The 16,062-nt window shown below is 39.3% G+C and overlaps 1 protein-coding gene across 5 annotated transcripts in view; it reads left to right on the plus strand.

Annotated features, from left to right (window-relative positions):
* The window catches only part of afdna (afadin, adherens junction formation factor a), a 109,314-nt gene that overhangs the window by 45,243 nt on the left and 48,009 nt on the right, over positions 1-16,062 (plus strand). For all 5 annotated transcript variants that reach the window (XM_008281605.1, XM_008281609.1, XM_008281607.1 and 2 more), the window contains exons 10-16: positions 286-536; positions 4,911-4,980; positions 6,129-6,199; positions 6,324-6,391; positions 9,806-10,011; positions 12,293-12,313; positions 15,524-15,669. In XM_008281605.1, the coding sequence (XP_008279827.1) occupies positions 286-536; positions 4,911-4,980; positions 6,129-6,199; positions 6,324-6,391; positions 9,806-10,011; positions 12,293-12,313; positions 15,524-15,669 (833 nt within the window). The remainder of the gene's footprint in view (positions 1-285; positions 537-4,910; positions 4,981-6,128; positions 6,200-6,323; positions 6,392-9,805; positions 10,012-12,292; positions 12,314-15,523; positions 15,670-16,062) is intronic.

The following is a 16,062-nucleotide window of genomic DNA, read 5'->3' on the forward strand; positions in this document are numbered from 1 at the left end:
TCTTCATTGATATCTGTCATGCTTTAGTCTGTATGATGGTGAAACAAGTCTTAAATTGAATTGTAGTTGGTAGTAAAACACAACAAAGAATAGTCATGCAAGTAATTTGTATTACGACACAAATTAACACAGGGGGTTCTCAAATCACAGATGAGATTAAAACTACTAACAGCACAGGGACCCCAGCTGGTTAACTGCCTCTGGAGTTGAAGTGGTATCTCAAACTATTTTTAACACCGGCTCTCACAGATCAGTCACTGATGTATCTGCCGTGTTTGTCTACAGCTGCTCGGCCCGGGGATTCTGCCCCACCACTGCAACCTCATGCACAGTGAAGGCATGGTGACCGTGACGCCGCACGGCCCCGACGCAGACACATTCGTTGACGGCCAGCGCGTCACCGAGACGACGGTGCTGCGCTCAGGCTCCACCCTCCAGTTTGGCTCTGCTCACGTCTTTAAGTTTGTGGACCCGATGTTCGACCAGGGAGGGAAGAGAGAACCAGCCGCCATGATGAGGAGCCGACACAAGTCTGGGTGAGGGAAAGGACAAGGTTGTGCGGTTTGTCTGTGTGTTTGGAAGTTGAGCCTTCACCTCAAACTCAATGACACTCCTGGTTTTTCCATACTTGTGTTTCCATCTCTCTCTCTCTCTTTTTTTTTTTTTTTGCTTTCATCGTCCTCCTTTCCTTCTTCATCTGCCCTCTATCCATCATCTTCTGTACACACAGTTTTCCGAAATCTGAAAAAGAATAGGGTGTTATTGTAAATGAAGGGAGGAGAGGATGAGGTTTGGAGTTGGCAGGCACATCTATAGATGAAGGGAAAGAAAAGGGGGAGGAGGGAAGTGTGGGGTTGGACAGATGGAGAGAATGAGGAAATGAGAGGAAAGGAAGAGCGGAGGTCTAGGGTTATGGCAGGCAGGCTGCCCTCTAATCTGATCAACATGGTGTTGGGTGTGGCCTCCCCTGCTCGCTGCAGTTTCACACACTAACAGGAGAAAGAAAGAGAGCCCGCAAGATAAGAGAAGAGAGTGTGTGAGGAAGTTAGAGATGAATGAAGGACAAGGAAAAAAAAAAAGGTTTTGATTGAATAACCCTTTAATGACTTAACGGATGACTTAACTCTGCAAGAAAGGGAAAGAGGTGTGTAAGTAGCCAACAGCGTAACTCACTGTGTGTGTGTGTGTTTGTGTTTTCCTGCGTGAAGTAGTTCTTTCAAATGGTTTAGGATGAGAAGCAACAGATTCTGGTTTGTCTTGTATAGCTTGTCTTGGGGATGTTTGACATGTAGAATATAACTTTGTGTGCTGTTTCCTATAGTTGATGATGGTCATAAATATATTTAAAGTCAGTGTAAAGTTTGTCTATACAAGCACTTCAGAAAGAAATAAACCTTTTTTTAAGTGTTGAGAAGAAAAGAAACTAAAATTATATGTGCATTTTTACTATGGAAGTTACTTATTTAGTTAGTTATTGATCCAGCAATATGAAATGAAATGAAATGAAAAATACTTTATTTATCCCAGAAGGGAAATTCAATATTACATCAATATTTGCATGTTTGGGTGCTTGATGGTTAGCAGTAGCATTCTGAATAAAATTTCAGTGGCTGGATAGTGACATGAAGCTGTAGATTTAGATGTGGGCTCTGACTCCATGTACCTCAGAGGGTTTGCAAGACTTTGCTATATGCTTGCATTCCAGCTAAAAAAAAGAAAAAACTCCATCAGGTGATTTTGATTAGTACTTTCAACCAGAGAGGAAGAAGTCAGCAAGTGGACTGAGCTGGAAAAAAAGACCCTGCAGGGTTCTTGTCCTGTGAACTTGGCACGCTTACTCTTTTTTTTTTTCTTGGTTTGCTGCTTTTTTCATTACCCTCTAACCCTCTGAACCCCCAAGCAGTTTCTGGGAGTTTTATTTGCTTCTGTCACATTTTTACTCAGTGTGCGCTCATTTTTCACTACAATATAAAGTCCCGCACCGCTGTGGAAACGGCACAGCCATGGCTGGAAGAGGCAACTCGAAAAGGACTCGAGCTGTCCAACAAGGTTATAAAACCATAAATAATACAAGACGGTGAAGACACAAAAGTGGAATTTCTTTGATTATTTATCCTACAAAAATTCATAAAATACTGGAATCAAGTCTCAATCATCTACCAGTTAAGGTAATATATGACCCATGCTGTAGCTGCCACTACAATGGGCCTAAGGTTAGCAGGCTCATTAAAAATGTAATTGGTCAAGTTATTACCTATTAATTTTGATTGTGTATTTTCATTTTTTTATTGGCTTCTTTTGTGTTGAGGGCAGAAAGCTTTAATCCAGAGTTAATGCGATGTCTGACTGTCGAGAGAGAGGGACAAAAGAAAAATCAGTGATGGCATACGTTGAGGTGTTTGGGTGGTTTGTGTCTCCATCTCCAAGTATAGCAAGCCATTATTCAGCAACACTTTCACATTAAGTAATGTCTGTTTTATCATTCTTTATTTGAGTTTTCTAAACCCATCTGAGTTCAGTTCACTATTACTTGTGTAATTATTTGACCCAGGATTTTCAGATTTCCTGATGTTGTGAACAAGTTCTTGAAAAAGTTAAGACAATAAAATGGTCTATCACTCATAGAAAAGGTAGCACTTTTTGTTTTTTTAAGGACTCTGCTTGTAGTTTGATGTGATTATCTTATTTTAGCCGACAGTAGGGCAAACACATTGCATTACAATGCACACTGTAACAGTACATTTTTCAAATTGCAAATAGGTACTGATTCATCCAAAAACCTGTGCTAATTATATGTTTTTTATATTAACAATACATTCAATAAATAGAAAATGTAATCCATCAGGGGAAACTAATATCTTTGTAATTTGCTATTGGTGTGAAATGTGCATTGCCGGTACATGCCGGTATTGTTTTATCATCCAGGTTGATGGCAGTGATGTGTTTACAGATAGTGTCACTGCCATCAAAGAAATCAATGCTGTTGTATGTGAACACGAATTGGATCAGAAGGTCAATATAAGCTTATTAGGCTGGTCAATAGTGTGTAATTGTATTTACATTTGACCTGCTATCCGTCATTCAAAAGGTCAAATGGCATATAGAGCAAGCACTGGGAGAAGTGCTTCCTGCGGTCATACTCGTGGAGCGATTTAGGGATTGATACGATTTTGTCCAATTCTCAGCTGAGTAGGAGAGTTGTATAGTTTTCTAAAGTCTGCAGAGTCACATTAACGAGTTACATTGGTCAGCTCTGTGCTGCCTCTATCTGGAACATGCGTCTGAAGTTGTGGACGTGGATCCTTGTGGTTTTCTGGGCTGTTTTCCAATGTCCTGCTGCACAAACATACAAGGATACCTCGTTCACTCAGGCTTCAGACACATCAGGATGTTTAGGCTGATTACAGCCACAGTTTGGCAAGACAGCAGATTTTTAAGATCTGAGTTATTTGGCACCAGATTTTGGCAGATACACAGATGATCTTGTAGTGAATGAGTGCTCAAACCTTCAATCTGTTGCATCTTAACTTAGTCAGGATCGTCATCTGTATTTAGCATTAGTCGGTGAGAGAAGAGCATGAAACAAAGATGGTGGAAGTCTGGAAAGAAGCATAATCTGCATCCATGTTTGTTTGGATTATTCCCCTTATTTTACATGTTTTTAATCCAAATGTTTTGAACTAATCTTAGTAGACATGGCATTAAAGAGTTAAGATTTTGACCTTTTATCCAGCTGTTTCTGTTATGTTTAATTTGATAAAAATGTCTTGCTGTGGTTTGTGTGTTTATTTGACTTGGTATCTATTGACAGAAGTACATGTAACAAGATGGCGCATGGTTTACTTTTGCTAATAATTTAGAGGTTTGGTTATCTGCACTTTCATCTTCAGTTGTGGCATATTGTTATAAAGCAATCAAACAAGTTGTCAAAATTGAGTAGTATAAAGTGTAAAATCACAGCATTGCTATATCCTCTGAAAAACATTTCACGTCAAGAACCAAGTAATGCCAAGTCAGGATTCATAAAAATTTATGAAATGGAGGGAGACCAAGAAATCGGCTTGTGTGGCTTGATCTTGTGTCTGGTTTCTGAGATCAAGTTGTATATTAGCTTAAGGAAAGTCCTTTATTCACTGGCTGCAGTGTGAGACCAGGATGTTGAACTTGAATGGGGGATGAAAAGATCTGTGTTCAAAGTCTGGAAACATCTGCTTAAAGTTCATCTGCTTTAGTATAAGCAAAGTTTGAAAGGCCTTATCTATTGAGGGTTGAAGTGTCATCAGTAGATGAAAAATCGTAAACACTAACAAATATATCAGCTCTGAAAATGTAGCTGAAGATAGAAAATCTGTGTAAGTGTAGTCACGCTGTTAATGGTTCAACCTACTTTGGCTGCTGGTGGTTATTGTGTACGTGACAAAGACTTCGCTGTCAATGAAGCCGAGCACAAATGCTCCGTGTGTTTGTGTTTGTTTTGTGCCATTTATTTGACGTTGATGCCCTGCTGTCATGTGAGGCGTGTAAAGCAGAAGCCTGTCTTTGAAACCTGACTGCAGTCACATGCAATTAATGTCTGTCAGACAGACACACAGACAGCGTCCCGGCTTTGCTGTATGTCAGGACTCCTGGCATGGCTTCTCTATATCTAATTAGACTGTTACGTAAGTGTGTGTGCATAAAGCAAACTATCTGTCTGCATATATTAGTGAGTCATTCATTTACTGCATCTCTCATCCAGCTCTCTCCTCCCTGACGATTAGTTAGATAAGTGAGTGTGTCTGGGTGTGTGTGTGTGTGTGTGTGTGTGTCTGGATTAAGTCTGAGCTCTTGTCGTTGTCAGTAATGAAAAGTCAGCTGCAGAGAGCACAGTTTCTCATCTAACCGCCTGAATGTTTGTGTCTGTGCTGCAGCAGTGTACCAGAAACCACCTTCGACCTTCACGGAGACATCCACAGTGGAGCTGCCCTGCCTACCAGCAAGGTAACACGCTCACACACATTTGTGTATATTTGCTGTGTTGCGTTGAAGATGGGAACATTCTCTTCAGAGATGTGGGGGAAAAAACAACATTTTATTAGTAGTTTTATTGCACTGATCCAGTCTGTTCTAATGGTATCTGTGCCATTACTGACCTTAATCAGGTTGGATAACTGTCAATGATCCACGTTAAATATAGTTTTAATCAATTTTATTTAACTATGTTGATCATGCAAATAGAGAAAGTATAAATTCCCAGTTTATTGTGGTGTCGAAGTCATGTTAAGTTAATGTTTTTGTGCACAGCAGTGAGTTTTCAATTTGTAACTATTGAAAAAAAGAGACAGCTGGTCTTAGGTTTGTACTTTAGGAGAGAAAAAGATAGATTGGTGCATCTGTAGTTGTGGCAAATGTTTCCTTGTCTTTAAGCAAAACTCACCAAGAACTTTCATATCTCTTTGTTCCACTTGTGCTAAAAATAACTGTTTTACACCGTTTGTTATCAGTGTTGATCAGCTAAACACTTCCTTCATTCATCAATGAATTGTTTGGTGTAGAAAATCTTAACTGTCCGAATGCTTGTTTTATCTAATCTATAGTCAACAATATGAAGAGATTCATTTCTAATTATATAATAAAGGATAAAAGCAGCATACCCAAGCAGTTGTCCAGCTGGAACAAAAATTACAGAAAAAAAAATTAATTATCTAAATTGCTACAAACAAATTTTTTGTCACTTCACTAATCCTATGACTAACTGCAGCAGCTCCAGACATATACAGTTTATATAAAAGATTGCTGTTGGAAAGAGTGTGTGTTGTACTGTATGTCTGGTACACCATGCACAGAAATAGAAATTTAATTTGAGAACAGAAAGCTGTAAAAGAAGCGTCATGTCGTGTTTGCTGCTTGTTAGTAGTTTGGCCAGAGAATCTAACCCAAGGCATCGTGTCAGTGTTACAAAGCCACAGAAGACCGACACTTTGATTTAGTTTGCCTGTCAGCACTGTATATACACAGATCAAGTGTGAAGCCTCACAGTACAGTAGTCATTATTTACAGGTCTGTACTTTCCAGTCGGGATCATCCTCAGTAAATGAAAGCAGAAAAAATGTGGTTTTGTTGAAGCTGACTTCCTTCTGTGTGTGCAGAGCTCAGGAAAGCTGGAGATGGAGAGAGGAATGGTCAAACCCATGATCAGAGGAGAGCAGCAGGACAGCAGGTCAGACACACAGCTTTCTCCTCTTCATCATCTGCTCTCGTCCTCTGACTCATACTTATTCTTGTCACAGTCATAAGTGTTGTCTTCCACTTCTAATGGCGTTTTTTTTTTTTTGTCTTATCAGGTCTCAGGACATTTCAGCAGACAGAACAGAGTTGACTCTTCCAGCCAGCATCGAGTTCAGAGACAACTGTAAGTGTCCATGAATCACTTTCTGCCTCTGTCCATTCCCCTCACTGTGTTAGTGGCACAGTCAATAGTTGGAAACTATCGAACCCTTCTAGTTGCTTTTATAATTCATTTGACTGCCTGACCTGACCACAATGGTAGTAGTTCTATGCAATTAATGTCATAGTTAATGTAGATAATACAGAGGCTTTTCACATTGCCTCACTCCACAGTTCTGAACCAAAAGGGCCTGATGAATTAGATCAGAAAGCCATAATCATTTTCATTTTGTGGCATTAATCTGACTTCCATAAACACAGAGATAATGATATTGCATTGTGTGCGACTCATATTTGGAAGAAATTCAGTGGGATTCGTTTATAGCTTAAAAGCTTTGTTTCCTGTAATGCATCAAGATAACACAGTTAATTTGACGTTTATACTGTTAGGATAAATTATTATAAATTGGCCACTTAGGCATAGGGTTTCCTTGTTATTACGGGGTAGTCTTTTGGTATTTTATGGAGGTAAGCCACTGAAGCTGTAATAAAATGATTTTATTCTTATGGGCTGTGCAGTTTGTTAAAGTTAACTGCTTAGTTTGAAGTAGGCCTACTGGATTGTATGTGAATCACAAAGGCCAAGTAACTCCAAAGTAGAACCCAAAATGGAGCTTAAAACAGGATGTGGAAGAAAAATAAACCATATAGTTTAGCAGAATAACACTACAGCTACTACTGAAATGACTGCATATTGTATATCAGTATTCAATACTGAGGTAGAGAAGAGCACAAATTAAGCCAAACATTAAAGGGAGTTGTTATTCAGCAGGGTTCCTGTGCCTTCGTCTGTCAAAATGCACCAAACAGACTGATGTTTTGTCCAATGTGACCTCTGCTGTCTCTACAATATCACATTCCAAAAAGTTTTAATCTCTGTCTTTTGCATTCGAAAGAGGTCAGTCAGTTAACCTCAGCTGTATAGTATAATAAAAAGAAAATGTAATCTCCTCCTTCTGTGCGACTGGACGGAGGAAACCTCAGATTTAGACCAAATCGGCCTAATCCTCTTCTTTTAATTTTCTGCCTCTCAAGTGTATCCTTTATTAGATGGATTCAGTCAAAACTGTGACTGTGGCTTTGATTGTTAAATTTATCATTTTATGAAGTCTGTCAAGTCTTATATGTAGGATTTTCAGAAACCCAACGTTTCCCACACTCTTTGTAGCTCTAAGCTCCTCTTGCTGTTTGCTTTGTCTTTGTGACACTTCTGTTTATTGACTTTCTGTGTGCTCGGGGCCTTAGTGTGTCTCTGTCCACACTGTATATTTGGCATAGTGTGAGATCATCTGTTTTTCCAGGCAAAGGAGGGTTTTGACTAGTCATAGAGTGGTGGAGAGTCCCATACCCACAATGCACTGGGTGAAACCATATGCCCTAAGAGACAGAACATGTTGGGTACAGTGACGCACATGCAACACTAAAATCTGAATGCTTGCAGCATGTCTGGGTTTCACAGGGAGGGTTGCAGCAGTGCTGCTAAAGAGCAGCTGCAACCAGTTTTTAACATCAAATAGTTCACCAACCGAGCTAAACCGAAAGAAAATGATTCCACAGTAAGGCAAGTGGTTTCATTGGTCTATCTCAAATGACACATGTGCAGCCAAGTTCTGCACCAACAAAGTGACTTGTACAAACTGCTTGTCGCAGCATAAAGGCAGTGTGGGTCAGCTTTGACAGATGTGATGTCATTTGATTTAATAGATATTTATTGTGGATTTGGTCACTGATGGTCGGCAAGATTAGGAGTAATAGTAGTCGTCGAGGTGGACGTATTAGTGGTGGCAACAGCAAAAGCCAAAGCAGAGGGCCTTAGTGAAAAAAAATGCATAAAAAGGCAGGATTGTCCAACATGATATTTACTTTGTCACATAATGATGATTCTTATGTTTACAGCGCAATAGTTGAGACGGGAGATTAAATGACTGCTAAAGTAAGAACTGTCTAAAGTTGTCAATTCCAGCCTGAGAGCATTAGAAACAGTCGAGCATCGTTTTGGCATCTAATAAACCTTTAAACTCCCAACAGCCTTCTAAGACCGTGAACAGGGACTTGAGTATCTCAGTTATGATTGTGTTTTTCATGGTATTCTGTTTTTGTGCATATAAACTTTTACAAACCTGGATGAACCCTTTTTACGGTTTTGAGAAACTCTCTTATGCAAGCTGGAGTACTCTAGAAGAAAAACCAGGATACTATTGCATGTATACATTTCATCCTGCTTTCTGACTGCTGCAGCCAAGTGATGTGATAGAAACGCAAACTGGTTTGGGACTTCAGTGATGCAGCTCATAACGCAGTCCACCTTAACGCTACAGAACATACATGCAAATTTCTTACCGTGCTTCTGTCAAACACAAACTGGTAATACTGGTTTACAGCCAAGCAGTTTAGTGACAGAACTGGTGCTCGCACTGCTGGTCTCAACTGAGACACACAGCCGGTAAAATAGTTCCATATTCACAGGAAAAAGTTCTCTCCCCGCGGAGTCTCTGAACTCCATCGAGACGACACCGTCCCACCAGTCACAGTTGTGTATCTTCATCCGCTGCTCCCTTGTCCAGCAGTGGCAGCTTGACTCGAGTCAAAGTAGAGGACATGTTTCATACTTTCTGTCGCTCTTGTCTCCCATTGCTTGAAATAAAGTAGCTAAGCCAAATCTGCAAAGTGTTGTTTACATTTAATAGTCTGAAGCCCACCATAAGCCACACTCAAATTAATTTACGGTTCGGTTACCAGTTACAGGAATATGAGATCAAATTGTTGGTTTGTGTTGCAAACATCACAGGTGCCTACACAAGCAACACGGAGTAATCAGTACCTGAGATACTAGTATTTATCATGTGTATACGGATTTCAATATCAGATTTTTGTGTGCTCCATGTCGGCACAATATCCCAAACATGATCACAACTACAGTTGCAGGTTTTTATCTTTTTTAATCCAGTATTGTTTTTGATCTGAGTGTCTGGTTTGGGCAGGACTAATACAGGTAGAGTTCCCCTCAATGGATCAGCAGAGGTGAGAAGTAGCATCTCATTTGTTGTTATCTAAACCATACATCCATTTATTAGGGATGTAGTATGTCTACTTTTCTTTTGTTTTTTTTTTTTTTTTGCAGTTACTTCAGCTCAGCAGGTTTTTATTTACTGCGAGGTCACCTGATTAAGGACAGAGCCGTAGTGATGCTTTAAACATTGTTTTGATATATCTCTCTTTGTCTGTCTTCTTTATGTCTAATATTTATCTTTAATAAATATAACTTTGTCTTATTGTTATCTTTGAGTGTTTTCAAGTACCCAAGAATAGAACACAGTTGGTGAGGCTAAATCTTAACACTGGTGTTTGCTAATGACTTGTCACTGTGTGTCCCCTCCAGCTGAAGACACCTTCCTCTCTGCCATAATCAACTACACCAACAGCTCCACAGTTCACTTCAAGCTCTCGCCCACTTATGTCCTGTACATGGCCTGCCGCTACGTCCTGTCCCCCTCTTACCGGCCCGACATGTCTCCGTCAGAGAGGACGCACAAAGTCATCGCCATCGTCAACAAGATGGTGAGCATGATGGAAGGCGTCATCCAGGTTAGTAACACTACTTTTCAAACTCTCTTTGGAGCATTTTCATATTAAACATAACCTCATTTGATTAATTTGCTCATTATGTCCTGCCGCCGTTAGTGTGGTCACCCTCCACCGTTATGCCGTTTCTGCTTGTGTTCAAATATGATTATTACCTGATGTTTTCCTTAATTCACCTCATTAACTGTATTCTTACAAACTACATTTGTAGATGTTGTAAGGTGCGTGTACATGCGTTTGTATATGTTTGTGCTTTGCAGCTTTTTTCCACAGTTACCTTCTGTGTACCAGTCTGTGCTTTTGTCTTTTGTTCGTGACCTGTCAGTGTTAAATGCTTGTGGTGTGAAGCCTGCTAGTGTATACTGAACTACAGCTAGCATGGAGCTATCGCTGTTCCCGAGGCTTTCATTTATTTTAAAATTGTCAGTGTTTGTGGCAGTAATATGGCAGAGTTTTTAGGCAACAATACCAAAACAATTCTCTCTAGACATTTCTTTGTAGAAATACAAAAGCCTCTATAATTAAATCAGATCAAATGCACCCATGTTTAATGTGGCGTTAACACAAACAACTATAGGAACTCCTAAGTATTAAACATTTGTTCTCTTTTTAGTCAGGAAACCCTGTAAAAAAATTTAAAAATTAAGACAAGACTAAGAATTAGACCAAGCATCTATTATGTTACTATGTTGCTACTGACAAAGTTTTGCTTCATACGAGTCGAGGTTTCATATTGGCCTCGTCTCGCTTAACATAGCGTTGGCTAAAATTGTTTGATTGAAGTCTGATATGATGTACAGAACTGAGATTGAGATTTGAGGGAAATAAAAGCCACACAAACACTAAGTTTTTTCTAAAAGCCTCCAGAAGTAAGGCTCAGTGAAACACATGCCATTTCTTCTTTCTTAGTGCAATTGACTTTTATTTGTTGAGCTTGCAGCCAGCTTTTCGTTGCCTTTGGCATGCAGTGAAGTTATGAAAGAAAACACACACACACACACACACACACACACACACACACACGGTTAACTGTAGTACTCAATCTATTTCAGTCTGTGTGTAGTAGGTTTTTGGCTTTATAGAGCTTCAGGGAAATATCTTTAGCTGCTGAGGAATGTGGGAATGTTTGCGCTAACTTCACACAAGTTGATAAACTTTGTTTTGTCTTGTGTGTGTGTGTGTGTGTGTGGACATTTTCTCTAATTATTGGCAAACAATTACTACATTTAAAACGGGCACTAATCCAAAAGATCAGGATATTTCTGAAGCATTTCTGGGATGCTGAGCACTTGCAAAGCTACATTTTTAATGGATGTCTTTGCCCTGTGTGAACACAAGTGTGTTTTGCACCCTGTTACAATTCATCTTAACTTCACTATTTAACTGACATTTTATTAAGAGAACTACATAAAGATTTTGAAACAGCAATGCACCTTTTTTACATTCAAGTAAAACATCTTGGAGTTATTACCAAGAGTGCAGACAACACATCTACCAGGTTCTTATTGATGGTAGTTTTACAAACAGAGGCCGTATGTTGCACGAGACGATCTCACCTTTGTCAGTTATTCAAGAAGTGATTTGCTGCTGCAATAGATTTCTGACTAACCTGGCATTGTTGTTTGCATTGTGTGCTGAGGGTGCATTTATTTTCATTAATAGACACATTCGAAAGAAATGATTTGTTAGTTTAAAACATTATTCTGTTAAAATATCAACCATATTTGTGTTGCTTATTCTAAGATTTTGAGGGTTATAACTGTCCTTTTTCAGCTTCATTTATATACACAACAGTGTGTACAGGCAGACTTATTTTTAAATCTGAGAACTTGTGAGGTCAGTAGTAGTAAAGTTAATTTAACCTACCTTTAAAATGTCCAAAACCTATATATAAAGACCAGTATTGATATAGAGTTGTAAATATACGAGTCTTCACACAGTCATGGCTACATTAAGATACAGCGTGAAGGTTGTTTCTTGACTGTTCTGATGTGAAGCTTCTGGCATTAAAAGCTTTAAATGAACCTTGATCGGTTTCATAAATATCACGTAATGTTTTCTTTATTAAATGAGTTTCCAGCTGACCTCCATCAGTTCATTTTCTTTAACGTATTCAAGATGGCTTTACATTGTGAACCATGACCATGTGTGTGTCAAAGTGTACGTGTGTGTGCGTTACATGGCTGTGTCCATACTGTAGCTGTTGACGTGTTTTCTCTCTGTCCTGTGAACGTGTCCTCCTCCTCCTCCTCCTCCTCCTCCTCCTCTTCTTCCTTCCATCCAGGAGATTCCTGAAGGGGATCAGGTAGGATAGCACAATAGCACACCATGATACGGCTGCTAAAGACTCGTCTACCTCTCTCTTTCGCTCTCTTTTTTCTCTCTTTATCTTTTGAGGTTGGCGATATTGATAAAATAAGTGGCAAGGAATTTTCCTTTGCTTTTTTGTAAGAGCTGTATAGGTTGTGATTGCTCCAAACCCTACTACAAAATCTTCTTACTACGTCTTCTATGTTTTTCAGAACTATATTTAAAGACTACTTGGTTACAAAGAAAATAATTAGCAAGAAATACAACAAGCCTCAGTAACGTGAGGTGTTTGGTTTTGTGCCACATGAGTGAATCACATAGGTTGCACAGTTTAACTCTCTAAACACCAAGCAGTTTCTGGATGTGTTTTTCTTTTTTGGGTCCTGTCACATTTTTACTCACTGTGGATTTATTTTTCACCACAACATAAAATCCAGCACCTCTGTGAAAAAAGCACAACCATGACCGGAAGTAGAAAGAACTCAAAAGAGAGAGAGTTATAAGGATATAAATCATAAAATTTGGTAAATTCTTTGGTAAGTTTCCCCCCAAAACTTGGAAAAACATGTACAATATTTTATAAACACACTGATATTACCAATATTAGGGAAAGATAGTGGCTCTACATACTATAGGCATTTTAATCCTTATGTTTTTAATTTGTTAAAATACGTCTCCTATCTGATTTTTGGTGTCACAACCTGAAATTTAGCCAAAAAACCCTGTACGTTTGTCATCATGGTTTTGATGAAAAATCACCATTTCAAGCTCTGATAAATGCTGTGGTTTTGGTGACTTTTGACAACATTCCTGTCAATCGTGCCAAAAAGTTTGCATTTCAGAGGGTTAAACAATAACAAAGTTTGCGTAAAGTTCGTATTTTATAGCAAAAGATTTAATGATTTCAAAGTCAGCTGCATATACCATATACAACTCTACTAACTGAAAATTCCAGTGCAACGGTATGTTGTTTAAGGGGAGAGTCCACTAACCTCTTTATTAATGCTTAAATAATAACAAGGTTTTCCATTGATTGCTAAACGTTTGGTTCACCAACTCTCCTCTTCTTTTATATTTACTTTATACTAATATGAGTGTATTTACAGTGATTTAAATAAAACAGCACACATCAAAATTGAACCTTTTCAAAAAGATGACTTTACAAGCAAAGCACATGACTGTTGTGTAACCAAAGGAAAAGTAAGTCTATTTCTTGGCAAAAACCATTAATTTAGAAGATGTTTTATACCATAAATTCTTAGGTTGTAACTATTCTATTGCTTTAAACGTCATGTCCTTTCCGTCTACACTAAGGTAAACCTGACAACATTTACAGACTGATGTAGCATCATGTCGCCCAACCTCAACAAGCTCCCGGCTCTCTTCTATTAATCTCTACCATCTACTTCTCTCTCCCTGTACTTCTCTCTTCTCAGCTCTTTCTGTCTGCTTTTTTGGCCAGCCCTTCATTGTTGCTGCTGCTTCTTTTTCTCCATTCTAACAGAACTGTAAAATACAGCCATAATAATGCGTCCTACCCACAGCTGGAAACTAAGCAACAACAGCAACATCAACCCGACTAATTCCATTCAGCTTCCTGGACCTGCCTGGTACTAAAAAAAAATTACAATAAAAACCAAAAACAGCAAAACCAAAGCAACTCTTCTTCTCCGTTGTTGCTCCATCTTTCATTCTGGCATCCGTTTTGTGTGACATCATGTCTTGCTTCTCCTACTCAACAGTGTGGATGAGAGACAAGTCGCGTCCCTCTGACCTCTTCCACCTCCTCTGCTTCATTTGTCTGTTTGGAATTTCATTTAATATGTTCAACCATCTGTCTGTGTTTTAAATGTTTCCTAAGTGTTTTATTTTGGATGCACTTTTGCTCCATCTCTCATCCTCTGGCTGTTCTGAATGATGGGTTGTTTTGTTTTTTTTTCTTTGTTTTGTTTGATTTACGTTATATTTTTTTCAAGGCGGGGATAGATGAGTGCAGGGGAGCAGCTTTGCACATTCCTCCCTCTCTGAGTGGTGGGGATATTAACCAATCAGCTCCTCAGACACTGAGCTTTGTCGTCCCTGCTGATCTCAAGACCAGCAGATACTGATGATATCTGCCTGTTCACTCATTGTCGTTCACTCTGCAAGCAAACTGGTTCGTCGATGACTTTACTCTGTAAGAGGCTCTGAGTACATCTGTGTACAGCTACAGAGGTGTAAAAGGAACAGCAGGTGCTTTTCATTGGCCCCTTACAGTGTTTAATTGTTTTGATGGTTAGAGGAATAGTTGAGCATACTGGGAAACACACTTTCCAGGTTTATACCATCCTCAGTGTTTTGGATAAGTGAAAAGCCACAGCCTGCATGTTAGCTAAGATAAACTTTGAAACTGGAAACGAGGTCAAACGACTAGATTAACTCTGATCTCAGACTGTAGAAAGTTATGTTTCTATCTAACTATCTGTACAAGTGTTTTAGCAAAACTTTGTATTAATTAATTTACTTAAATGAAATGTCCTGAGAGCTTAATATTGATTGTAACAATGTGATAGTTACAGGCAATTAGAAAACAATTAATCGATTTAATTGACTGTTCTAAACTTTTCAAACATTTTGCTATTTTCTGGTAGAGTTCGTGACTTTCGAAATTGTTATCAGCCTGTGGTATTCTCCACATGACGGTTGTACCAGTGGGCCCCTTTTGCTGATCCTCTTGCTTGCAGTGTGAATAAATTTGGTCCATATACTACTAGACGTCTAAGCACTGTTCACTTTAATCAGAAACAAAAAAGAAATCTGAACCTGTCGGTGAGAAGGCTGGTGTCTGGTGACCAGGTAAATGGGATCTAAGATGGGAACAGGAGAGGTCACTTTGGTGTGAAAATGTTGAATTTTAATGCTCTTGGTAAAATGTTGAAGATGTCAACAAGTGAAGACACCATTTGAGTGTCTTCACTGATCTGACAGCGATGACCGCTCTTCTTCTCGACACTGGGTTGGTTTAGAGGGAGGGGTGGGCAGGGCATGAGTCTATCCCTGAAGTAACAACTGCTCCTTCTGGCTGCCACTCAAACAGAAACCCCTCTGTCTTCTACCTTCTTTTTTACCTCTTCAGTCTCTCCTGCATTCTGCTGCTCTAACAACTTCCTTCCTATGTTTTTTTTTTTTTCTTTCCCTGTGTGTGGCTGTGATTGGACCATTACAGAAGCAGAAGAACATTGCCGGAGCGCTGGCTTTCTGGATGGCCAACGCCTCCGAGCTGCTCAACTTCATCAAGCAGGACCGAGACTTGAGTCGGGTCACGCTGGACGCCCAGGACATCCTCGCTCATCTGGTCCAAATGGCCTTCAAGTCAGTTTGTGTGTGGTTGTGTTGGTGTGAGGAGGGCTGTGTTTCAATGTAATATAATACAACTCAGTTAGTTTCACACTGTGGTACTGTGGTTTTTAGGGAAAAAGTTAGTTTCTTCATCAACAGTAAATCACATTGTCAATCTAAATGTATAACATGATTTAAGGACAGTGGGTGTCTACAAACATATCCTGTTGCACACGAGACCAGCTTGGTTAAATTAGCTAAGCAGCTACAGGAACACTGTCTCTGTAAGTTAGGGCTTTAAAACAGAAACCTTTAACTTCTACAGACGTCTCTGTCATGGTGGTTTTACTGCTGGTTAAACCCTCACAGTGCTCTCAACCACACAAACAGTGAAAAGCACATCACTGCCCACATTCAAACACAACA

This window comes from Stegastes partitus, unplaced genomic scaffold (genome assembly GCF_000690725.1).
Source record: "Stegastes partitus isolate 25-593 unplaced genomic scaffold, Stegastes_partitus-1.0.2 Scaffold239, whole genome shotgun sequence".
Lineage (NCBI taxonomy): Eukaryota > Metazoa > Chordata > Actinopteri > Pomacentridae > Stegastes > Stegastes partitus.